This window comes from Chiloscyllium plagiosum, unplaced genomic scaffold (assembly GCF_037043375.1).
Source record: "Chiloscyllium plagiosum isolate Xiang-an unplaced genomic scaffold, Cpla_swu_hap1 HiC_scaffold_32, whole genome shotgun sequence".
Lineage (NCBI taxonomy): Eukaryota > Metazoa > Chordata > Chondrichthyes > Orectolobiformes > Hemiscylliidae > Chiloscyllium > Chiloscyllium plagiosum.
In genome coordinates this window covers 9,880,923-9,900,098 of record NW_028270170.1, presented here as the reverse complement: position 1 = coordinate 9,900,098, position 19,176 = coordinate 9,880,923, and the positions used below count along the sequence as shown (strand labels likewise).

Here is a 19,176-nt window from a genome sequence, read left to right as displayed (position 1 = left end):
GTTAAAAATCACACAACACCAGGTTATAGTCCAACAGGTTTATTTGGAAGCAGTAGCTTTCGGAGCACTGCTCCTTCAACAGGTAAACCAGTGATAGGGTTAAGAAATGGCTTAAATTTTAGTGACTGGCAGCTGGAGTTGGATTGAACAATGCAGCTGATGTGCTGTTGCTGTGTCCCATAATTGTGATGTAGGTCTCTGTGATCCTCACTCTGACTCACACTGTTAGCTTCTATTGGTAAGAAACAGTAACAGCTTCCCTTTCTGCACAGATGGAGAATGTCAGATAGTTGAGCAGACAACGCCACTTAAAGCCAGGAGAAGGTATTACTGGCTTTTTATTTGTCACTGACAATATTGCCATTAGTTTCCAAATGCAATTGCCTCCTCCTACCGTTTAAAAAGAATGATACAATTGCATTTGGAAACTAATTTTAAAAAGAATGTTGAAACGAAATCTGCAAAAGACCCAGTCATAGTTTTCACATTAAAAACATAATTTTTCACATAATTTCTTGATGCAATTGCTTTCTTAAAACTGCATCTGATGCACTCCAAACTATCACCACTTGCTCATGTCAATGTCCACAACATGCAGTTACAGATGATTGCTCAATAGGGGGAGTTGGTTAGCTCAGTTGATTGGATAGCTGGCTTGCATTGCAGAGTAAGGCCAACAATGTAGGTTCAATTCCTGCATTGGTTGCTAAGAAGGACTCGCCTTCTCACCTCTCCCCTCACCTGAGGCGTGATGACCCTCAGGTTAAACTCACATGTCGCTCTCTAATGAGAGATGGGACCTCTGGGACCATGGTGACTGCTATTACTCAAGGCAGGAAACTGGGGAGTCAGAAATGATTGGGATCATTGAATGCTTAAGCATTAGGCTACTGTGAGAGGTTTCCTGTGCTACAAACCAAATCGTGGTGTCCTTATCAAAAACAGAGGTTGCTGGAAAAGCTCAGCAGGTCTGGCAGCATCTGTGAAGAGAAATCCAGTGACCCTTAGAACAGAGCGTCCTTACGTTGGTTCATACCAGCCAAGCAAAACTTCAAAATATTAAGCTACAGGGAAAGTCTTGTAGTTTGGACAATATACTTTTAGTCCACCTGTTCCTGGCCCGCTGTCCATTTAAGTCATTTTTTTTAAAAAATTCATCAAATGTGATCAGTATAGAGTTTCCAGGCAGTTCTGGTGATATCACTGATGTGGAGAATTTGGTCATTTTGGTCGGCATGGACCAGTTTGGGTCCAAGGGCCTGTCTCTGTGCTGTAGGACTCTATGAGAACCCTTGGACTCTGGCGGCCTTTTTGGGGGTAGGGGTCACATATATATGCCACCCACGTCAGGTTAATCTGAGGTAGCACATCTCATGAAAGGGCACAATCAACTCAGGCCCTGGTTTATTAATAAAAATGGGGTATGCAATTGGTGTACTGTCGTTAGATTTCTATTTCCCCCTTAAGCGTAGTAACTAATGATTTATCCATAATCTTTAGCTCAATGTGGATACGTTAAAAGCTTTTTTTTTGCTCTAGCATGTTCCAGACACCATGTTGACCATTGTATTGCAGAGTTGTTGAAGTTTTCTTTCTCGAAAGGGAACTACAGTGAGTCATTGTAGACTGAATACTCAATTAGAGTAGAAGAGTGTGGTGCTGGAAAAGCACAGCAGGTCAGGCAGCATCTGAGGAGCTGGAGAATTGATGTTTCGGGCATAAGCCCTTCTTCAGGAATGAGGCTTGTGGGCTGGGGGGTCTGAGAGATGAATGGGAGGGGGGTGGGGCTGGGGGGGAAGGTAGCTGGGAATGTGATAGGTAGATGAAGGTTGGGGGTGATGGGACACAGCAACAGAGGAGGGTGGAGTGGATAGGTGGGAAGGAAGATGGACAGGTAGTTCAAGAGGGCGGTGCCTAGTTGGAAGGTTGGATCTGGGATAAGGTGGGGGGGAAGGAAAATGAGGAAACTGGTGAAATCCACATTCATCCTGTGTGGTTGGAGGATCCCAAGGTATTCCAGGCATCGGGTGATTAGGGTTTGGCGGTGGAGGAGGCCCAGGACCTGCATGTCCTTGGTGGAGTGGGAGGGGGAGTTAAAGTGTTCGGCCACTGGGTGTTGGGGACCACACTCTCTGACTCTGATCTCCAGCATCCGCAGTCCTCATTTTCTCCTCGTCAATACTCAATTAGTCACATTGATGCAGGGCAGGGAGTGGCAAATTAAATATGCACCATTGGTTCTCACTGGAGAGTACAAGTCAGAAAGCCCCCATGGTCAAATCATGGTGTGATTGTAATGTCAAGTCAGGTCTGCAAGATCTACACAGAGGAAGCATACAAGTAGGATGTTGTGTAGAGTCAACCCACAGAGCTGATTCCTAATGATGAAAGGTTTTGGAGAAACCTATTCTTTTGGTGTCCTAGATTGACCTTGTCCCATAATAAATCTTTTGCTTGTTCCTTTCATTCGTCTATTTTTACTGTCTGCGATAGAGAGAGCACTTTGTATGTTAGTGATTATCTCCTGTCGCAAGTGACAGAGAGGAAAGGATTTAAACTGGCAGCGGGGAGATCTCCCAGGCCCAAGGCAGCTCTTCAAGTTGGCTCCTACAGTTTCACATGACTGTCCCATGTTTCTTTCTCCTTCACTCTCTCGTTTCCCAATGTGATGGTCCCAGGGGAGTTTCCAGAGGAAAATCCACAATGGGTTTTGGAGCAGTGAGATCTTGGCTCACTTGTCAATTGCTTTTCAAGAATTTAACCAAGGCTTTATGTGGCTTTCCTTCATTTCCTATTGCTGTTTCAATATCATGCCTACCCCATGTAATATAAAAATGTCTAAACCTACAAGCAAACTGTAAAAGCCGTGCCAGTACTGTGGTTAACAGGCACATATACATATAGCACACTTCCTCATTGAACTTAGACCCTCCCCTTCTCACAGCATGAGTGTGTGTACTTAGTGGAAGTGGAGGAACAAGGATTGAGATGGAGGAGCATAAGAGCGGGTATCAGGCAGAGAGATGTTCTGACATTTGTTCTTGTGAAACATAAGACCAGCATACACTGGCCTATGAGGTTTTCTTAAAATCGGTGAGCTAAGTAACCGTGGAAACGGGGATGTCAACAATAGGAGAGTGCACAACCCATGCTCACGGTTACAGGGAGTGTCATTCCATTTCTCGTCCATATCCCGTCCTCTGCCTACCTTTCACGTGTACAGTTCAGACATGCACTGCCAACAACATCTGGCCACAATGGGAATCTCAGACATGTGCTTTGACTGTTTCCTTGTCCGATCTGTTCACTAGGAGCCCCTAAGTAAAGGATTCTGGATCAGTGGTGCTGGAAGAGCACATCAATTCAGGCAGCATCCGAGGACAGGCAAAATCGACGTTTCGGGCAAAAGCCCTGCTTTATTCCTGATGAAGGGCTTTTGCCCAAAACATCGATTTTGCCTGTCCTCGGATGCTGCCTGAATTGCTGTGCTCTTCCAGCACCACTGATCCAGAATCTGGTTTCCAGCATCTGCAGTCATTGTTTTTACCCCGTTTTTGCCCCTAAGTAAAGGATTATCCTATCCATTCGATAGCTCGTTCCAAGTGTTGGCACAGGCAGAATGGGCCAAATAGCCTGTTTCGCACCTTTTATATCATTTTATATCATTCTCTATTTCTCTACATACTCCACTTTTCATCATTTTTCAAAACGGCAATCTGTAAAGTATCAAAACTACGTTCACGTCAAAGTAAGGCTCATGGCTTTAAGATCTCAGGAAAACTTAAAGTGTAAAGCCCATCTCAATAAGATTTTAGTTTCACCCCTCAACAGGAATAGCTGCAACTTACATTTATTTAGCACCTTCAACATAATAAAATGTCCAGCTGTGTCTCACAGGATTATTATCAAAGCAATTTGTTGCCGAGTCACGGAGATCTTGGGGCCAGTGAGCAGAAGCTTGGTCAAAGAGATGCCTCTTTCAGAAGAAATGGACTAGTGTTAGGGAAGAAATGCAGAGCTGGGGAACTTGGCAGCTAAAAGCATGGCTGCCAGTAATAAAATGACTCGATTCAAGGATGCTCAAGGTGTAAGAATTAGAGAAGTGCAGGTACCATGGAAGGTTTTAGGGCTGGAAGAGATTAGCAGTGAAATCATCTGTCCTCAGGTGAGAAGGACACAGAATTAGATGTAGGGGTGTCATACCCAGACACTGCCACACTCTGAGTATGGTTGACCATCCTGATTGTTGCCAATTGAGGCCCATAGGTGACAATTAAGGAACGCTCAAAGACCTCATTCTGTCTTCACTGGGACTAACCCTCAGCTAATGCAGTATTGACGATAGCTGCTCCCCTGTAGACAGTTTGTTCCCTCAGTGAGAGGATCCCTTTATCAAAGGCAATATGTTTCTGACTGGGGGGGGAGGACACTGAGCAAGAGGGTACCCTCTGTGAGATACAACATTATTCTTTCTTCGAACACCGTCGACCCCATCCCTTCTCACCACAACATCTAACAACCCCACCTCCCTGACATCGCCTTCCTCTGTCCTGGGCCCTCTGCAATCTTGGGACTCTGAGGGGTGTGATCCTATCAGCAGCTCTGGCCTCCTACCATGGTAATTGCTGATAAGTCAGCCTTTTATGGAGTGGCAATTCTTTTCATAGGTGACTTCTGGCATCATCACTATTCCCCCACCCCCACCCCAACCCATCCCCCAAGACTCTTTAATTCAGGGAGAAGATTCCTCTGTAGCCTCCCTGCACCCTCTTTGATATGTGCTGGCCTGGTCAAAACAGCATGTGTTCCTCCATTCTCCAGCCAGCTTGAAGTTCTGTTGGAAGGATATTATTAAACCAGAGAGGATTCAGAAGAGATTTACCAGGATGTTGCCGGGTATGGAAGGTTTGAGTTATAAAGTAAGTCGGGACAGGTTGAGACGTTTTTCACTGAAACCTAGGAGGTTGTATAAAAGTTTATACAATCATGAAGGGGATAGATAGAGGTGTCTTTTTACCCCTAGGGTGGGGGATTTCAAGACAAAGGGGTATAATTTTAAGGTGAGAGGAGAGAGATTTAAAAAAGACATAAGAGGCAAATTTTTTACACAGCGTGTGGTTCACGTGTGGGAATGAACTTCCTGAGGAAGTGGTGGGTGTGCGTACAGTTAAAATGTTTCAAAGACATTTGAATAAGTACATGTATAGGAAAGGTTTGGAGGGATATGGGCCAGGAGCTGGCAAGTGGGACTAGTTTAGTTTAGAATTATGTTTGGCATGGACTAGTTGGACTGAAGTGTCTGTTTCCATGCTGTGGGACTCTATGATGCTTCAATAAAATTCCACCCTAGAAATAAGTGGAAGCAGCGCCATGTTGAGATTTGAAAATGAGGATGAGAATTTTAAGATCGTGTTTAACTTGGAGCTAATATCAATCAGCATGCACTGGGATAATGGATGAACGGGCTTTAGGGCAGAGACAGCAGAGGTTTGGGGAGATCAGAGTCGAGAGTGTGGTGCTGGAAAAGCACAGTAGGTCAGGCAGCATCTGAGGAGCAGGAGAATAGACATTTCAGGCATAAGCCCTTCATCAGACACTTTCCTGATGAAGGGCTTATGCCCAAAACATCAATCCTCCTGCTCCTCGGATGCTGCCTGACCTGCTGTGCTTTTCCAGCACCACACTCTCGACTCTGATCTCCAGCATCTTCTAGTATGGGGATATCACCATGGTTACATATAGCACAATATTTGGAGAGCAGCCAGGTGCAGATTGGAGTGATCAAGTCAAGAGGTGACAAGTTCTGGCTGAGGATTTCAGTAGGAGATGAGCTGAGCAAAGGCAGAGTTGGATAATGTTATGGAGGTGGGAATGGGTACTCCTAGTGATTGCATAGAAAGGTAGTTGGAACTTCATTTCTGATTAAACATAACAGCAATGTTGCAAAGCCTAGTTCAGACTCAGAATAATTGCCAGAGTGAGAGAGAGAGAATCAGAATTTGTGGCAGGAATGAAAGACAAAATTTAATTCAATGCAGAGTCAACTTAATAAAGACTGAGATTGTCGCATCAGTATTATGTCCAGTATCCATTGCTGATAATTTGATACGATTTTTGTATGAAAATAACAACGAAACATCATAAATAAAAGTAAACATTGTTAACAGTTTGTACTTTCTGCTCATTCAAATTAACTGATTTCAAATTAAGAGCCAATGAATGTATAAACATAGAAAATGTTGGAAATACACAACAGATCTTTGAACAAGGTCAAGTTAACTTTTCAGTCATTGCTATTCTCTCTCTAATTACAGTGGGAAAAATTGACACCTTTGTATTTTACCCCAAGGTGATAAAAATATTAATGCAACAATTGTGATAATTAACAGGGCATCTTCATCAAATCTGCTCAAATTTACTGATAAATTCTAATCTAAACTTTAATAAATACTGCTGTGGAGCATGCTTTGGACATTATAAACTGACTGTCTTGGATTTTTCTCTCTCATTCTCTCACTCCATCACTATTCTCCTTCCTCCTCAGATGTACTGGGTATGTATATCTTACCATAACATGTAACCCATTCCATTACCTTGTGTCTTACCTGTAAGTGTCTGTGTGTCTATTTGTCTGCCTCAAGTTGCTTGTCATCCCTTGCAGCAAGTCCTGACTTTACCTAAGGCTGTAGCTGTTCTCCTCAAATCTCTATTTGAATGAGAACCCGGCTTGATTTGACTTATCCTTTGGCATGTAAATGCAAAAACAATGGCAGAAGTAAAGGTGGTTCCGAACAAGCTCCTCTTGCGGGTTTATTTTGCTTTCAGTTGGGAAATCCCTTGGATATCAAGGACAGACAGGGAATTTTGTCCTGTCCATGCCAGGTGAGGCATTAAAGACACTCAGCCCAATGTCCCGAGCTGGAGGGAAATCATTAGTGTCACCGAAACGTAGCGTGGAACAGAAGCCGCAAATGCCATCTGTTCCATCAAGACCACTGTCTTATAGGGCCCTGCCTCTTGATTTTGAGTTTTTGCTTGTTGTTTAGGAATATGCAACACTGCTGGTCCAAGGAGTTTCATTTTAGATTAGATTACATTCCCTACAGTGTGGAAACATGCCCTCCGGCCCAACCAGTCCACATCGACCCTCCGAAGAGTAACCCACCCAGACCCATTTCCCTCTGACTAATGCACCTAACACTATGAACAATTTAGCGTGGCCAATTCACCTGACCTGCATATCGTTCGGACTGTGGGAGGAAACCGGAGCACCCAGAGGAAACCCACACAGACACGGGGAGAATGTGCAAACTCCACACAGACAGTTGCCCGAGGCTGGAATCGAACCTGGGGCCCAAGGTGATTATATTAGGACGTTGCTAGGATATTGACCTAGCAACAGCGAAGAAACAGCGATATCTCTCCAAGTCAGGATAGCGTGTGGCTTGGAGGGAAATTGTGGCAGTGGGAGGCATTTCACACATTTGCTGATCTTGTTGTTCTAGGCAGTACGGGTCCCAGGTTTGGAAGTTGTCGGAGGAGCCTTGGTGAGTTCTTGCAGTGAATCTTGTAGACGGTACACACTGATTTCCACTGAAGAGGCAGATGGAGTTTTATTTAAATAAATGCAAAGTGTGGCATTTTGAAATGACAAACCAGAGCAGGGCTTATACAGTTAATGGTAGAGCCCTGGGGAGTATTGTTGAACAGAGGGACCTAGGATAGCAGGTACATAGTTCCTTGAAAGTGGCATCACAGGTAGATAGGGCAGAGAAGAAGGTGTTTGACACACTCACCTTCATTAGTCAGAGAATGAAGTAAAGGAGTTAGGACGTCATATTGCAGCTATACAAGTGAAGCCACTTTTAGAATATTGTGTACAATCCTGGTTGCTCTGATATAGGAAGGATCTTGTTAAACTAGAAAGAGTACAGAAAAAATTTACAAGGTGTTATAGAGACAGGAGGATTTGAGTTATAAGGAGAGGCTGGGTAGCTTAGATGCCCTACAGTATGGAAACAGGCCCTTCGGCCCAACAAGTCCACACCGACCCTCCAAAGAGTAACCTATCCATGCCCTTACATTCACCCCTGACTAATGCACCTGACACTATGAGCAATTTAGCATGGCCAGTTCACCTGGCCTGCACATTTTTTGGATTGTGTGGGGAAACTGGAGCACCCGGAGGAAAGCCACGCAGACTCAGAGAGAATGTGCAAACCTTACACAGACAGTCACCCAAAGCAGGAATCAAACCTGGGGCCCTGGCACTGTGAGGCAGCAGTGCTAACCACTGAGCCACTGTGCCACTCCAATAGGCTAGAACTTCTTTCCCTGAAGTGTCGGAAGCTGAAGGGTGACCTTATAGAGGTTTATAAAATCACAAAGGACACAAATAGGGTGAAAAGCCAAGGTGTTTTCCCCAGATTAGGGCAGTCAAGAACTAGAGGGCGTAGGTTTAAGGTGAGACGGAAAGATTTAAAAGGGACCCAAGGGTCAACACAGTGGGTGGTGTGCGTATAGAATGAGCTGCCAGAGGTGGATACAGTTACAACATTTAAAAGGCTTTTGGACAGGTACATGAAAGGTAAAGATTTAGAGGGATGTGGGCCAGCAACAGACAAATAGGACCAGTTCAGTTCAGGATTCCTGATCGGCATGGACGAGTTGGACTGAAAGGTCTGTTTCTGTGCTGTATGACTCTCTATAAGCCCCGTGAACCATGGGAGGTCACAAATTGACCTACATTGACTTAACTGCTCTTCACGGGACAGTGTATTGACATTCATGAACTAAAGAGAGAAACTAAAGAGAGAATATATTAAAGGTAACAAAATTAAAATTTGACTGCAGTGATATCACAATTTGCTTTGAAAAAAATAAATCCATGTTCGTGGCCCACGCGTCTGATTGTACGTCAGTGATGATGTGAGATGATTAAAGCAATTTCAAAAAATCTGTTTTTAGAGCAGGTGGTAGAGACCTGTGCTGAGACCCTCTTCCTCAATAACGTGAAACTTCCATAGACATTGGAAGATAATTTGGCTCTGCAGATACAGTCGAGTCAAACCTGAAACATGGCAAGTAAGAAATTGACAGAATTGGTTTTGAGTTTAGACAGAGTCAGTGTTAACAGATCATGCAATTAATTGACATCTTGAGTAAGGGTTTGTCCCATAAAAATGCCTGACAGTTTATCCGAAAATGTATGTAACTGAGGTGAGCAACGGGTGGCCATTGTTTATCTCCATCGAATGAAGTATTAATTGAGCCCAGCCAACACTGCTGAGTCCCAAGCTCACTAGTCATCTCTCTGTTATTTCCAACTGTAGCTGGATTTCACAATGAGACATTAAAACACTGACTTCTCTTCCCATGATGCTCTTGTAAAGGGCTGAGAGCAGATTAATCAAAGCAGGGAGGGATGGGGCTGGTACGTAGGTCTACATTTCACAAAGGCCAGGGTCTAATTAATATGTGATAAGTTATCTCACTCATGTGAAAGTAGCTGTTGTCAGCAGCCCTGGGTTAGGAAGAGGAAAGTTCAGCCAAACCTTTCACCAGCAATCACTATCCAATTATTCTTGCTGGGCAGAACAGATTAGCTGTGCTGCATCCCAGAGCCAGCTAGCTGAGCAACAATTAACAGACTAAGCTCATCTTTGAAATGTGACCACAAGCATCTGTGGAACTGCATTGTGATGTGGGTATCACTGTCAAGGGTGTTGCCTCTCCGTAACTACCCTGCTTGCCTGTTTCAGACGGCACTTAAGATTCACCCACCTTTCCCTGGGTCTGGAGTCGCACTATCTAAGAACTTCCTTTCCAAGGAAGGGACCACTGTTGAACCAGACAGGTATTTGCAAATTGTTACATGGTCACCATTATTGATACCAATCCCAGATTTGATCCCATATACTAGCAGCATTAGCCTGGGCTTCTTAATTACCAGCAAAAATGAAGCCTGCAGATGCTAGAGATTAGAGTTGAGAGTATGGTGCTGGAAAAGCACAGCAGGTCAGGCAGCATCCGAGGAGCAGGAGAGTTGACATTTCGGGCAAAAGCCCTTCATCAGGAAAACCCTTAGTTTCCTGATGAAGGGCTTTTGCCCAAAACGTCAACTCTCCTGCTCCTCAGATGCTGCTTGACCTACTATGTTTTTCCAGCACCACACTCTCGACTTCTTAATTGCTTAGTCCAGTGACATTCCCACTACATCATCATCTTCCCCACACAGGAAAAGCTAATCCAACATGACCAAATGCATTCGGGAGAGCAGGAATGAAAAGTAGGCAGGAAAATTACAGGTGATAATCAGTCATTGATCATTCGTGATACGTTTCTTCTAAGCATAAAGAAACTTGAGCCTCAAATGTTGTTCTGGTAACCTGAAAATTTAAATAGAATTAGTAAGACCCAGCACCGAGATGTTCACGGAGCTTTTCTTAACAAGAGTGAATGATAGATATACCATCGACTCTTCCTCTGAACCCAGCGTTTCAGTGATTAGAATAAAGGATGGGTTTAGCCATAATTTCAATGTTTGAAATTTAGACTATCCTCAGTCACCCCTTGACCTTTCTGCATTGTTTGTCTCAAGTTTTCTCCCTTTCTCACAGATGCATGTGGCTCCCTTGCCAGTGTAACCTGTCTGCTGCAGCACCTGAGTGCGCTGCTGTGCAGTCTGTTCCACATATTGTCCATTAGCATGCAGCACTACACCACAGTTAACCAGCAGTTAACACCTTGCCATTCAGCATGCATACAGCAACTTCACATCCAGCATGCAGATACTGCTGTCTTACCACAAAGAATACCTCCAACTTTTTGACCCATACGGGGTGAATGCGTTACTACTTTGCATGAAGAAAATGCATTACTTTCTAGCATACAAGGAATGCATTACCAACAGACATGCATTAAAAACTTGCAGGGCATGCATTACCATGAGGTATGCAGAATATGCATTATCACCAGGCATGCAGGAAATGTGTTCATATCAGGCATGCAGAAAACAAGATGCAGAAAATGCCATGGATTTGAGCATGCAAAAGGATGTTCTATAATGTATAAACAACCTAAAGTGAATGCAGAGATCATGAATTGTCTAGTTACAGAAATGAAAATGTTTAATTTGCAGAAATCAAAACAGGTACTGTATATTCATTTAATATAGAGAGATTTTATAAACCTGCTTTTACTGAATTTTCTCTGTTGGTTTTTCTGATATACTGTTAATTCAGAAGCTGTCTATTTTACATGTCACTATTTGCATTGGGGAAATCCGACATGCCAGGTGTTAATGATGTTATCGACTGAAGACGGAGCTTGTTTGAAATAAAGGCATATGGTTTGACACAGTCCCCTGGGTAAATAGATGATGGAAAAGTAAAGGAAAATCTAAATTTGATTGCACTCTCAACCTCCCCGCCCCCCCCCCACCTTAAACATGCTTGGTGATTGAAATGACCCCCCCCCCCACCTTAAACATGCTTGGTGATTGAAATGCTCCACATGTAAGCAGGAAGTGCAAAATCTTAGTGTCTTACCACTCCAAATTATCCAGAGCAGGTTAACAGTGGCGTACATCCCTTTTACTGGGGGTGCACTGTGATTGGATACTGGTGCACGCAGTCACATAGTAAATGGGTTTGTCCTGGCAAATGGCACAACATAGGAGAGCTTGTGTTTGAAAGTTTATTGAACGCTGCGTCAGAGGTGTTATTGAGGAGGTGGATGGATGTCCTGCATTGACAAGCAACTGTCTAAGCGTACCTCAAAGGGCAGTGGGAGCAGATAGACCTCACAGGCAGCGTAAGGAATCCAGCTCCGACTGACTGGGTACAATGCTGCAAGACAAATAGACATTGTCAGCAAATAGAGGTTGTCATGGTGGCTCAGCGGTTAGCACTGCTGCATCACCCCACCAGGGACCTGTGTTCAATTCCACTCTCGGTGGAGCTTCCTCTGGGGTGCTCTGCTTTCCTCCCATGGTCCAAAGATGTGCAGGTTCGGTAGATTGGCTGTGAGAAATGAAGCATTATGGAGATGGGTGGGATGCTCTTCAGAGTGTCGGGTTGGGCCGAATGGCCTGTTTCCATGTACTATGGATTCTATGCATTATCAAATCCAGTTGCACTATAAGCCTCAGTCAGTGGTCAATTGCTAACACCTCCACCTCTCAACAGTGGTTAACCATCAGAACCTGTATTTACTGTTCATATGGTTCAGCTCAGACGTACTGTTGCTGCAAATATCACAGCTTGCGTATACTCATCCTTACTGGTGTATGAGATGTGGGCATTGCAGGCTAGTCCATTGCCTGTGGGCATTGCCCTCCCTAATTGAAGATGTTGGTGAATTGCCTTCTTGAAATGCTGCAGTCCACAGGGGGTAGGAACACCCTCAGTGCTGTTAGGAAGGGAGTTGACTCAGTGACAGGGTAGGAATAACGATATCTTTCCAAGTCAGATGGTGGTGTGGCTTGGAGGGGAACTTGAAGGTGGAGGCATTGCCATGCATTTGATGCTCTTGGGCATGGGTTTTCACGGTACTGTCAGACAGACTTTGGTGAGTTACTGCGGTGCTTCTTGTCGATGAGACACATTATTTGCCATCATGTCTCAGTGGCAAAGGCGGTGGAGATGTCAATCAACCAGGATGCTTTGCTCTGGGTGGTGTCAAACTTCTTGAATCTTGTTAGAGTTGAATTCGTCCAGGCAAATAGAGAAATTCCATCCTTATTCTGAGTTGTGCATTGTAGGCTAAGGAGCTGAGTTACTCACGGCAAGATTCCTAGTGTGACTTGTTCTTGTAGTCACTGTATATGGCTGGTCTAGTTCAGTTTCTGATCAATGATAACCACCAAGAGTTTGATAGTGAGGGATTCAGCGATGATAACGCCACTGAATATCAAGAGGCAAAGGTTGGTTTCTGTCTTGTTGACAATGGTCATTGCCTGGCATTGTACATCACAAATGATACTCCTTGGTCTAAGGCAGGACGATTTCCAGGTTTTGCTTTATGTGGACACTGCCTGCTATTCAACCATGACAATCAGAGACTGCACGCAGCCACTGAGATATTGCAGTCTCTTGTGCCGGACATGGTGAATGCACTATTGGAGGGTGTTGGGCATTCCTGTATGTCCAACTCCATGGGTCAGATGGTGTTGGCGATTAATGAGGCACCTACTGCCAAGACCATGGCCAGCAATCAGTCTGAAACCAATGAAAGCATCTATCCTTATATCTACTCCTCCCTCTCACATCCACTTCCACATCCCAGAATCACTTCTGATTTACAAACTGGGGATTAGTTAAATGTAAAAACTCTTCCATCGCTCTCCCCTTACCATTACCTTCCCCTTGTGCCTTTTTTTCTTCCGAATACCCATGAGTTACTGCCTGAGTGAGCAGTGGAGGAACAGCAACACGAGAGAGATGATGCAGGCACAGCACCATGCAATCATTTCGCTCACTCAGTACCCAGCTTGGAATCTGATGCTGTGCCTGTGTTAGAGGACAGATCAGAGGCAGACTGTACATGGTATTTGGCTATGAGCATACTGCAGCCAACACAGGGGGCAAGAACAGCGCAAGTATCAGTTCACCAGAGGGCGAGACCATATACAGGTTCAATGAGGACTTCAATGGGACAGCCGACAAAGGAATGCTAATCCAGCACAAACTCGGTGTACTTTGATGCAATGAGAACTAATCAAGAAACCTCGCTGTTAAGGAGCCTGAAGGGCTCTAGTACCAACATAGCACAGGGCCTTACACAGAGTTCGGATTCTGCCCTTACCAGCGTGGAAGAGGAGATCAGCTCCATTCACACACTGACCTAGTCATTAATGCAATGTCCGATACCCAATGGTGCAACTCCCACTGGAGCAGAAAGCCAACGTCTGAGTGGAAGCTGAGCTTGCTGCCGTACAGGTTCAGACATGACGGTGGAATACGCTGGTCAGATGGTGCCACAGAAATTCATCGCTTTGTGCTCGGGCAGATTGGGTCACTGAGGCCGTGCTCTGGGGGAGACTGGCCATGGTTTCACAGGAAAGGGACCCACTGACCTCTGTCAGGAAGGCCAACGGGGAGCCTCCCAGCTCAGTTACTCTGCCAGAGGCCCTGCTGTTAGCTGTCAACAAGCCAGCGTAGACCTCAGCTGTGTATGCACTCTGTCCAAAGCTAAACCTTAAGGCCCAGAGCTGCTTGAGGTATTCATCCATCTGCAGTGTCCCTCATTGAAAGTCAGTGGGCCATGTTAAAACCCCTGGGCGAGCACTGCATCAGAGCATTGGGACAAACTAACACAGAGAACAGGCACTACAGGGAACGTGTGACCATGTTTAATTTGTGCCTATGTGTAATTTAGCACAACGTAATTTAGAAATTTGGTTTGGAATGCCTGTTTTGTGGTGCCATTTTGGTTTGCAGTGTGGCTCAGGGGATACTTTGGTGAGCGACACAATTGTACGTTCATTGGCGAGAGTCATTCTTACTGCAGTCGAGAGAATGGTGCTGGAAAATCACAGCAGGTCAGGCAGCATCCGAGGAGCAGGAGAATCGACGTTTCTGATCTCCAGCATCTGTAGTTCTCATGTTCTCCTCATTATTACTGCAGTCAGATTAGCTGGGAGTCATAGAGGTCTACAGCATAGGAAGGGGTCCTTCGGCCCATCAACTCTGTGCTGGTCAAAACCAAGGACTGTCTATTCTCATTCCATTTCTCAGCACTTGACCCAGAGCCTTTAATTCTTGACTGGCAGCCCTGGGAAAAGAAGATTGTCTTCCTCAGCAGTGATTTTGACTGGAAAGTATGCAGTGATGGTGTATGACAGTTCACTCAGGTACACTTTACTGTGACAACACAAACCTTTTACATACATGTGGTAGTTTGGAAATCTGGATCGTGACACTAGAGACTCCAACTTCCTTTTCGTTGCAATAGTTGACCGGGAATCTCGTGTCGAGGGTGTAGTGCTGGAAAAGCACAGCAGGTCAGGCAGCATCCGAGGAGCAGGAAAACTTATGTTTCAGGCATAAGCCCTTCATCAGGAAAATGTCTGATGAAGGGCTTATGCCTGAAATGTCGATTCTCCTGCTCCTCGGATGCTGCCTGACTAGCTGTGGTTTTCCAGCGCCACACTCTCGATTCTGATCTCCAGCATCCTCACTTTCTCCTACTTGACCAGGAATCTCCCTCAGTCTTACCACTGGCAGCTGTTGGACAATATGCAGACTGGCACTTGACCTGCGTTGGCAATGTTGTGAATGCTTCTTCCTCAATCAAAGATCCGCTGTGGAGGGAGTTCAGTGTTTTGAGGCAGGGGCGTTGCCCACAGCACCACAAGACTCACATAAGCTTCAGTACATTCGGGTGTGTTCCACATCTAGATGAATAGTTGGTCTGCGTTCTCTCTGCAAGGGAAGCACCCGAATCAAACTCCAAGCCAGAACTTGGCTCTGATAGTCTCGCAGTTCAGTATCTTGCCAACACTTGGTGTCAGTGCTTAGGCAGAACAGACATTTGAACAAGGTTCTGGAGGGCAAACACTAAACGGCAACCCAGAATGAGTCACTGCCCTGAGGGGTGCAAGGAAACAGGAGTAGAAAAAGAAAACTGACAGCTTTATACTCAGACAGCCCAAGTGAGGCCTGAGAAAGGAAGAGTTAATGAAATCTCATGGACTCAAGAGACTTACCCAACTATCAGGAGCAGATGCTTTTATCTTGAGCCTGTGCCCAGTTAGCTAATACTATCCATGAGACAAGCAAGTCTTTTGCTGTCAGACGCACTGTACTGAGAAGGGAAACTCATTCGGTTTGTTCATCCTGATTAGCATGCAGAGAGTGCTGTGGGTAAGTACAAGAATCGAATTTGGCAGGAACAGGTCACACAATGTTGACATTTGCTGTCAAGCACATACTTGAAGACCCTTGTGTGAACTGGATGCTGTAGGCACCTTGTGTGTTTAGAGCTGTCCCTCATCAAAACGTCAGCACCTTCCGATGGGAACGGGAGGGAGATTGGGATTCCATCATTATTGCCATTTGACAAACATTGTGTGATGGTCAAGTCCGTAATCTGAGATGTAGAATTAAGTAAGAAACAAAGCCACTGAATCCACTTTGTCCTGTAAACAGAGAGGATCTGATTCCTTTTAGAGATCGCCATTTTGGCTAATGGTTTTGTGTTGAAACCGAAGGAAAGGCCTCCATATGATCCAGACTAATGACAGCAAGCTAGCACTATTGGCTCTGTCATGACTACAATATGCATTTTACTTCTTAAAGAGGAGGCAGAACCAATGTGAGCATGGAGGGACACAAAGCTTTCTCAAAGGGGACTGCAGGATTGGAACTGCGTTTGCTACTTTTATTGTATGTTAGTAAAAGTGCCTTAATTTTGACTCTTTCCCTGTAGCTGAAGTACAGAGTGAGATTGAACGTATTTTTGAACTGGCTAGGACATTACAGTTGGTGGCTCTTGATGCAGATACCATTAATCATCCTGCTCAACTTGCCAAGACCTCTCTGGCCCCAATTATAGTCTACATAAAGATCGCTTCACCCAAGGTAAGAAACTTCAGAAGTGTGTTCAAGTTCAATGCCTATAATTGCCTTTAATTTCTTTCCAACAGACAAATAAGGGACAAGAGTAGGCCATTCGGCCCTTCGAGCCTGTTCTACCAATCAGTTAGATTGGGGGCTGATCTGATTTTAACCTCCACTCTACAACCCTTCATATCACAATAACCTTTCAGTCCCTTTGGTCATCAACAAAGATCAACTTCAGCCTCAAAAATATTTAAAGATTCTGCATCCACTGCCTTTTGGGGAAGGGAATTCCAAAAGACACTCAGCCCTCGGAGAGAAAAGATATCCCCTCATCTGTCTTAATGGGCACCCTCTATTTTTAAACTATGACCCCTACTCCTAGATTTCCCCACGAGGGGAAACATCTTTTTGACCCCGACCTGGTCAAATCCCCTCAGGTTTTTGAGTTTCAGTTAAGTCACCTCTCATTCTCTACTCCAGAGGATACAGGCCCAGTCTGTGTGGCCTTTCCTCAAAGGCAGTCTGCTCATTTTAAACTTTCTCTGAACTGTTTTCAGCTCATTAACCTCCTTCCATAAGTGCAGTGCCCAGCTCTGTACACAGTACTCCAGGTGCAGTCTCAGCAATACCTTATTGTAGAATACCCTTCCTACTCCTGCATTCAATTCCCCTCGCAATAAACCATCACATCCTGTTAATTTTCCTGATTATTTGTTGTACTTTTATGTGATTCATGCACTAGGTTAGATTTTGCTGCTTCTCAAGGCTCGGTAACCTCTTACTATTTTAGAAAATATGCTTCTTCTTTATTCTTTGTGGCCAAGATTTCTCACTTGCCCACATTGTACTCCATTTGCCAGGCCTTTGCCCATTAAACCCATCTGTATCTGTCTGTGGATTCCTCATCTTGTTTTCACAAAGCAAACCAGGGTGTTTAAAACCAGCAGGTGGAGCAAGAGTAGCTATCTCATTTGCCAGAAACAACGTCTATAAATGACGTTAAAAATCACACAACACGAGGTTGTAGTCCAACAGGTTTATTTGGAAGCCCTGGCTTTCAGAATGCTGCTCCTTCATCAGCTGATTCATCAGCAGCGCTCTGAAAGCCAGTGTTTCCAAATAAACCTGTTGGACTATAATTGGTGTTAGAGTCATAGAGACGTACAGCATGGAAACAGACCCTTCAGTCCAACCTGTCCATGCCAACCAAATATCCCACCTGCCAGCACCTGGCCCATATCCCTCCAAACTCTTCCTATTCATATACCCAACCAAATGCCTCTTAAGTGTTGCAATTGTACCAGCCTCCACCACATCCTCTGGCAGCTCGTTCCATACACGTACCACCCTCTGCATGAAAAGGTTGCCCATTAGGTCTCTTTTATATCTTTCCCCTCTCACCCTAAACCTATGCCCTCTAGCTCTGGACTCCCCGACCCCAGGGAAAAGACTTTGTTTATCCTATCCATGCCCCTCGTAATTTTGTAAACCGCTATAAGGTCACCCCTCAGCCTCTGATGCTCCATGGAAAAAAGCCCCAGCCTGTTCAGCCTCTCCCTGTAGCTCAGATCCTCCAATCCTGGCAACATCCTTGTAAATCTTTTCTGAACCCTTTCAAGTTTCACATCTTTCCGACAGGAAGGAGACCAGAATTGCACGCAGTATTCCAACAGTGGCCTAACCAATGTCCTGTAAAGCCGCAACATGACCTCCCAACTCCTGTAGTCAATATTCTGACCAATAAAGGAAAGCATACCAAATGCCTTCTTCACTATCCTATCTACCCGTGACTCCACTTTCCAGGAGCTATGAACCTGCACTTCAAGGTCTCTTTGTTCAGCAACACTCCCTAGGACCTTACCATTAAGTGTATAAGTCCTGCCAAAATTTGCTTTCCCAAAATGCAGCACCTCGCATTTATCTGAATTAAACTCCATCTGCCACTTCTCAGCCTATTGGCCCATCTGGTCCAGATCCTGTTGTAATCTGAGGTAACCCTCTTCGCTGTCCACTACACCTCCAATTTTGGTGTCATCTGCAAACTTACTAACTGTACCTCTTATGCTCGCATCCAAATCATTTATGCAAATGACAAAAAGTAGAGGACCCAGCACCGATCCTTCTGGCATTCCACTGGTCACAGGCCTCCAGTCTGAAAAACAACCCTCCACCACCACCCTCTGTCTTCTACCTTTGAGGCAGTTCTGTATCCACATGGTTAGTTCTCCCTGTATTCCATGAGATCTAACCTTGCTAATCAGTCTCCCATGGGGAACCTTGTCGAATGCCTTATTGAAGTCCATATAGATTACATCTACTGCTCCGCCCTCATCAATCTTCTTTGTTACTTCAAAAAACTCAATCGAGTTTGTGAGACGTGATTTCCCACGCACAAAGCCATGTTGACTATCCCGAATCAGTCCTTGCCTTTCCAAATACATGTACATCCTGTCCCTCATGATTCCCTCCAACAACTTGCCCAACATCGAGGTCAGACTGACCGGTCTATAGTTCCCTGGCTTGTCTTTACCGCCCTTCTTAAACAGTGGCACCACATTTGCCAACCTCCAGTCTTCTGGCACCTCACCTGTGACGATCAATGATACAAATA

General features: G+C 44.9%; 1 protein-coding gene across 7 annotated transcripts in view; it reads left to right on the top strand.

The window, feature by feature from the left end:
- Window positions 1-19,176, top strand: part of cacnb1 (calcium voltage-gated channel auxiliary subunit beta 1) — a 278,199-nt gene that overhangs the window by 236,983 nt on the left and 22,040 nt on the right. For all 7 annotated transcript variants that reach the window (XM_087977770.1, XM_043674847.2, XM_087977771.1 and 4 more), the window contains one exon: window positions 16,432-16,583. In XM_087977770.1, the coding sequence (XP_087833896.1) occupies window positions 16,432-16,583 (152 nt within the window). The remainder of the gene's footprint in view (window positions 1-16,431; window positions 16,584-19,176) is intronic.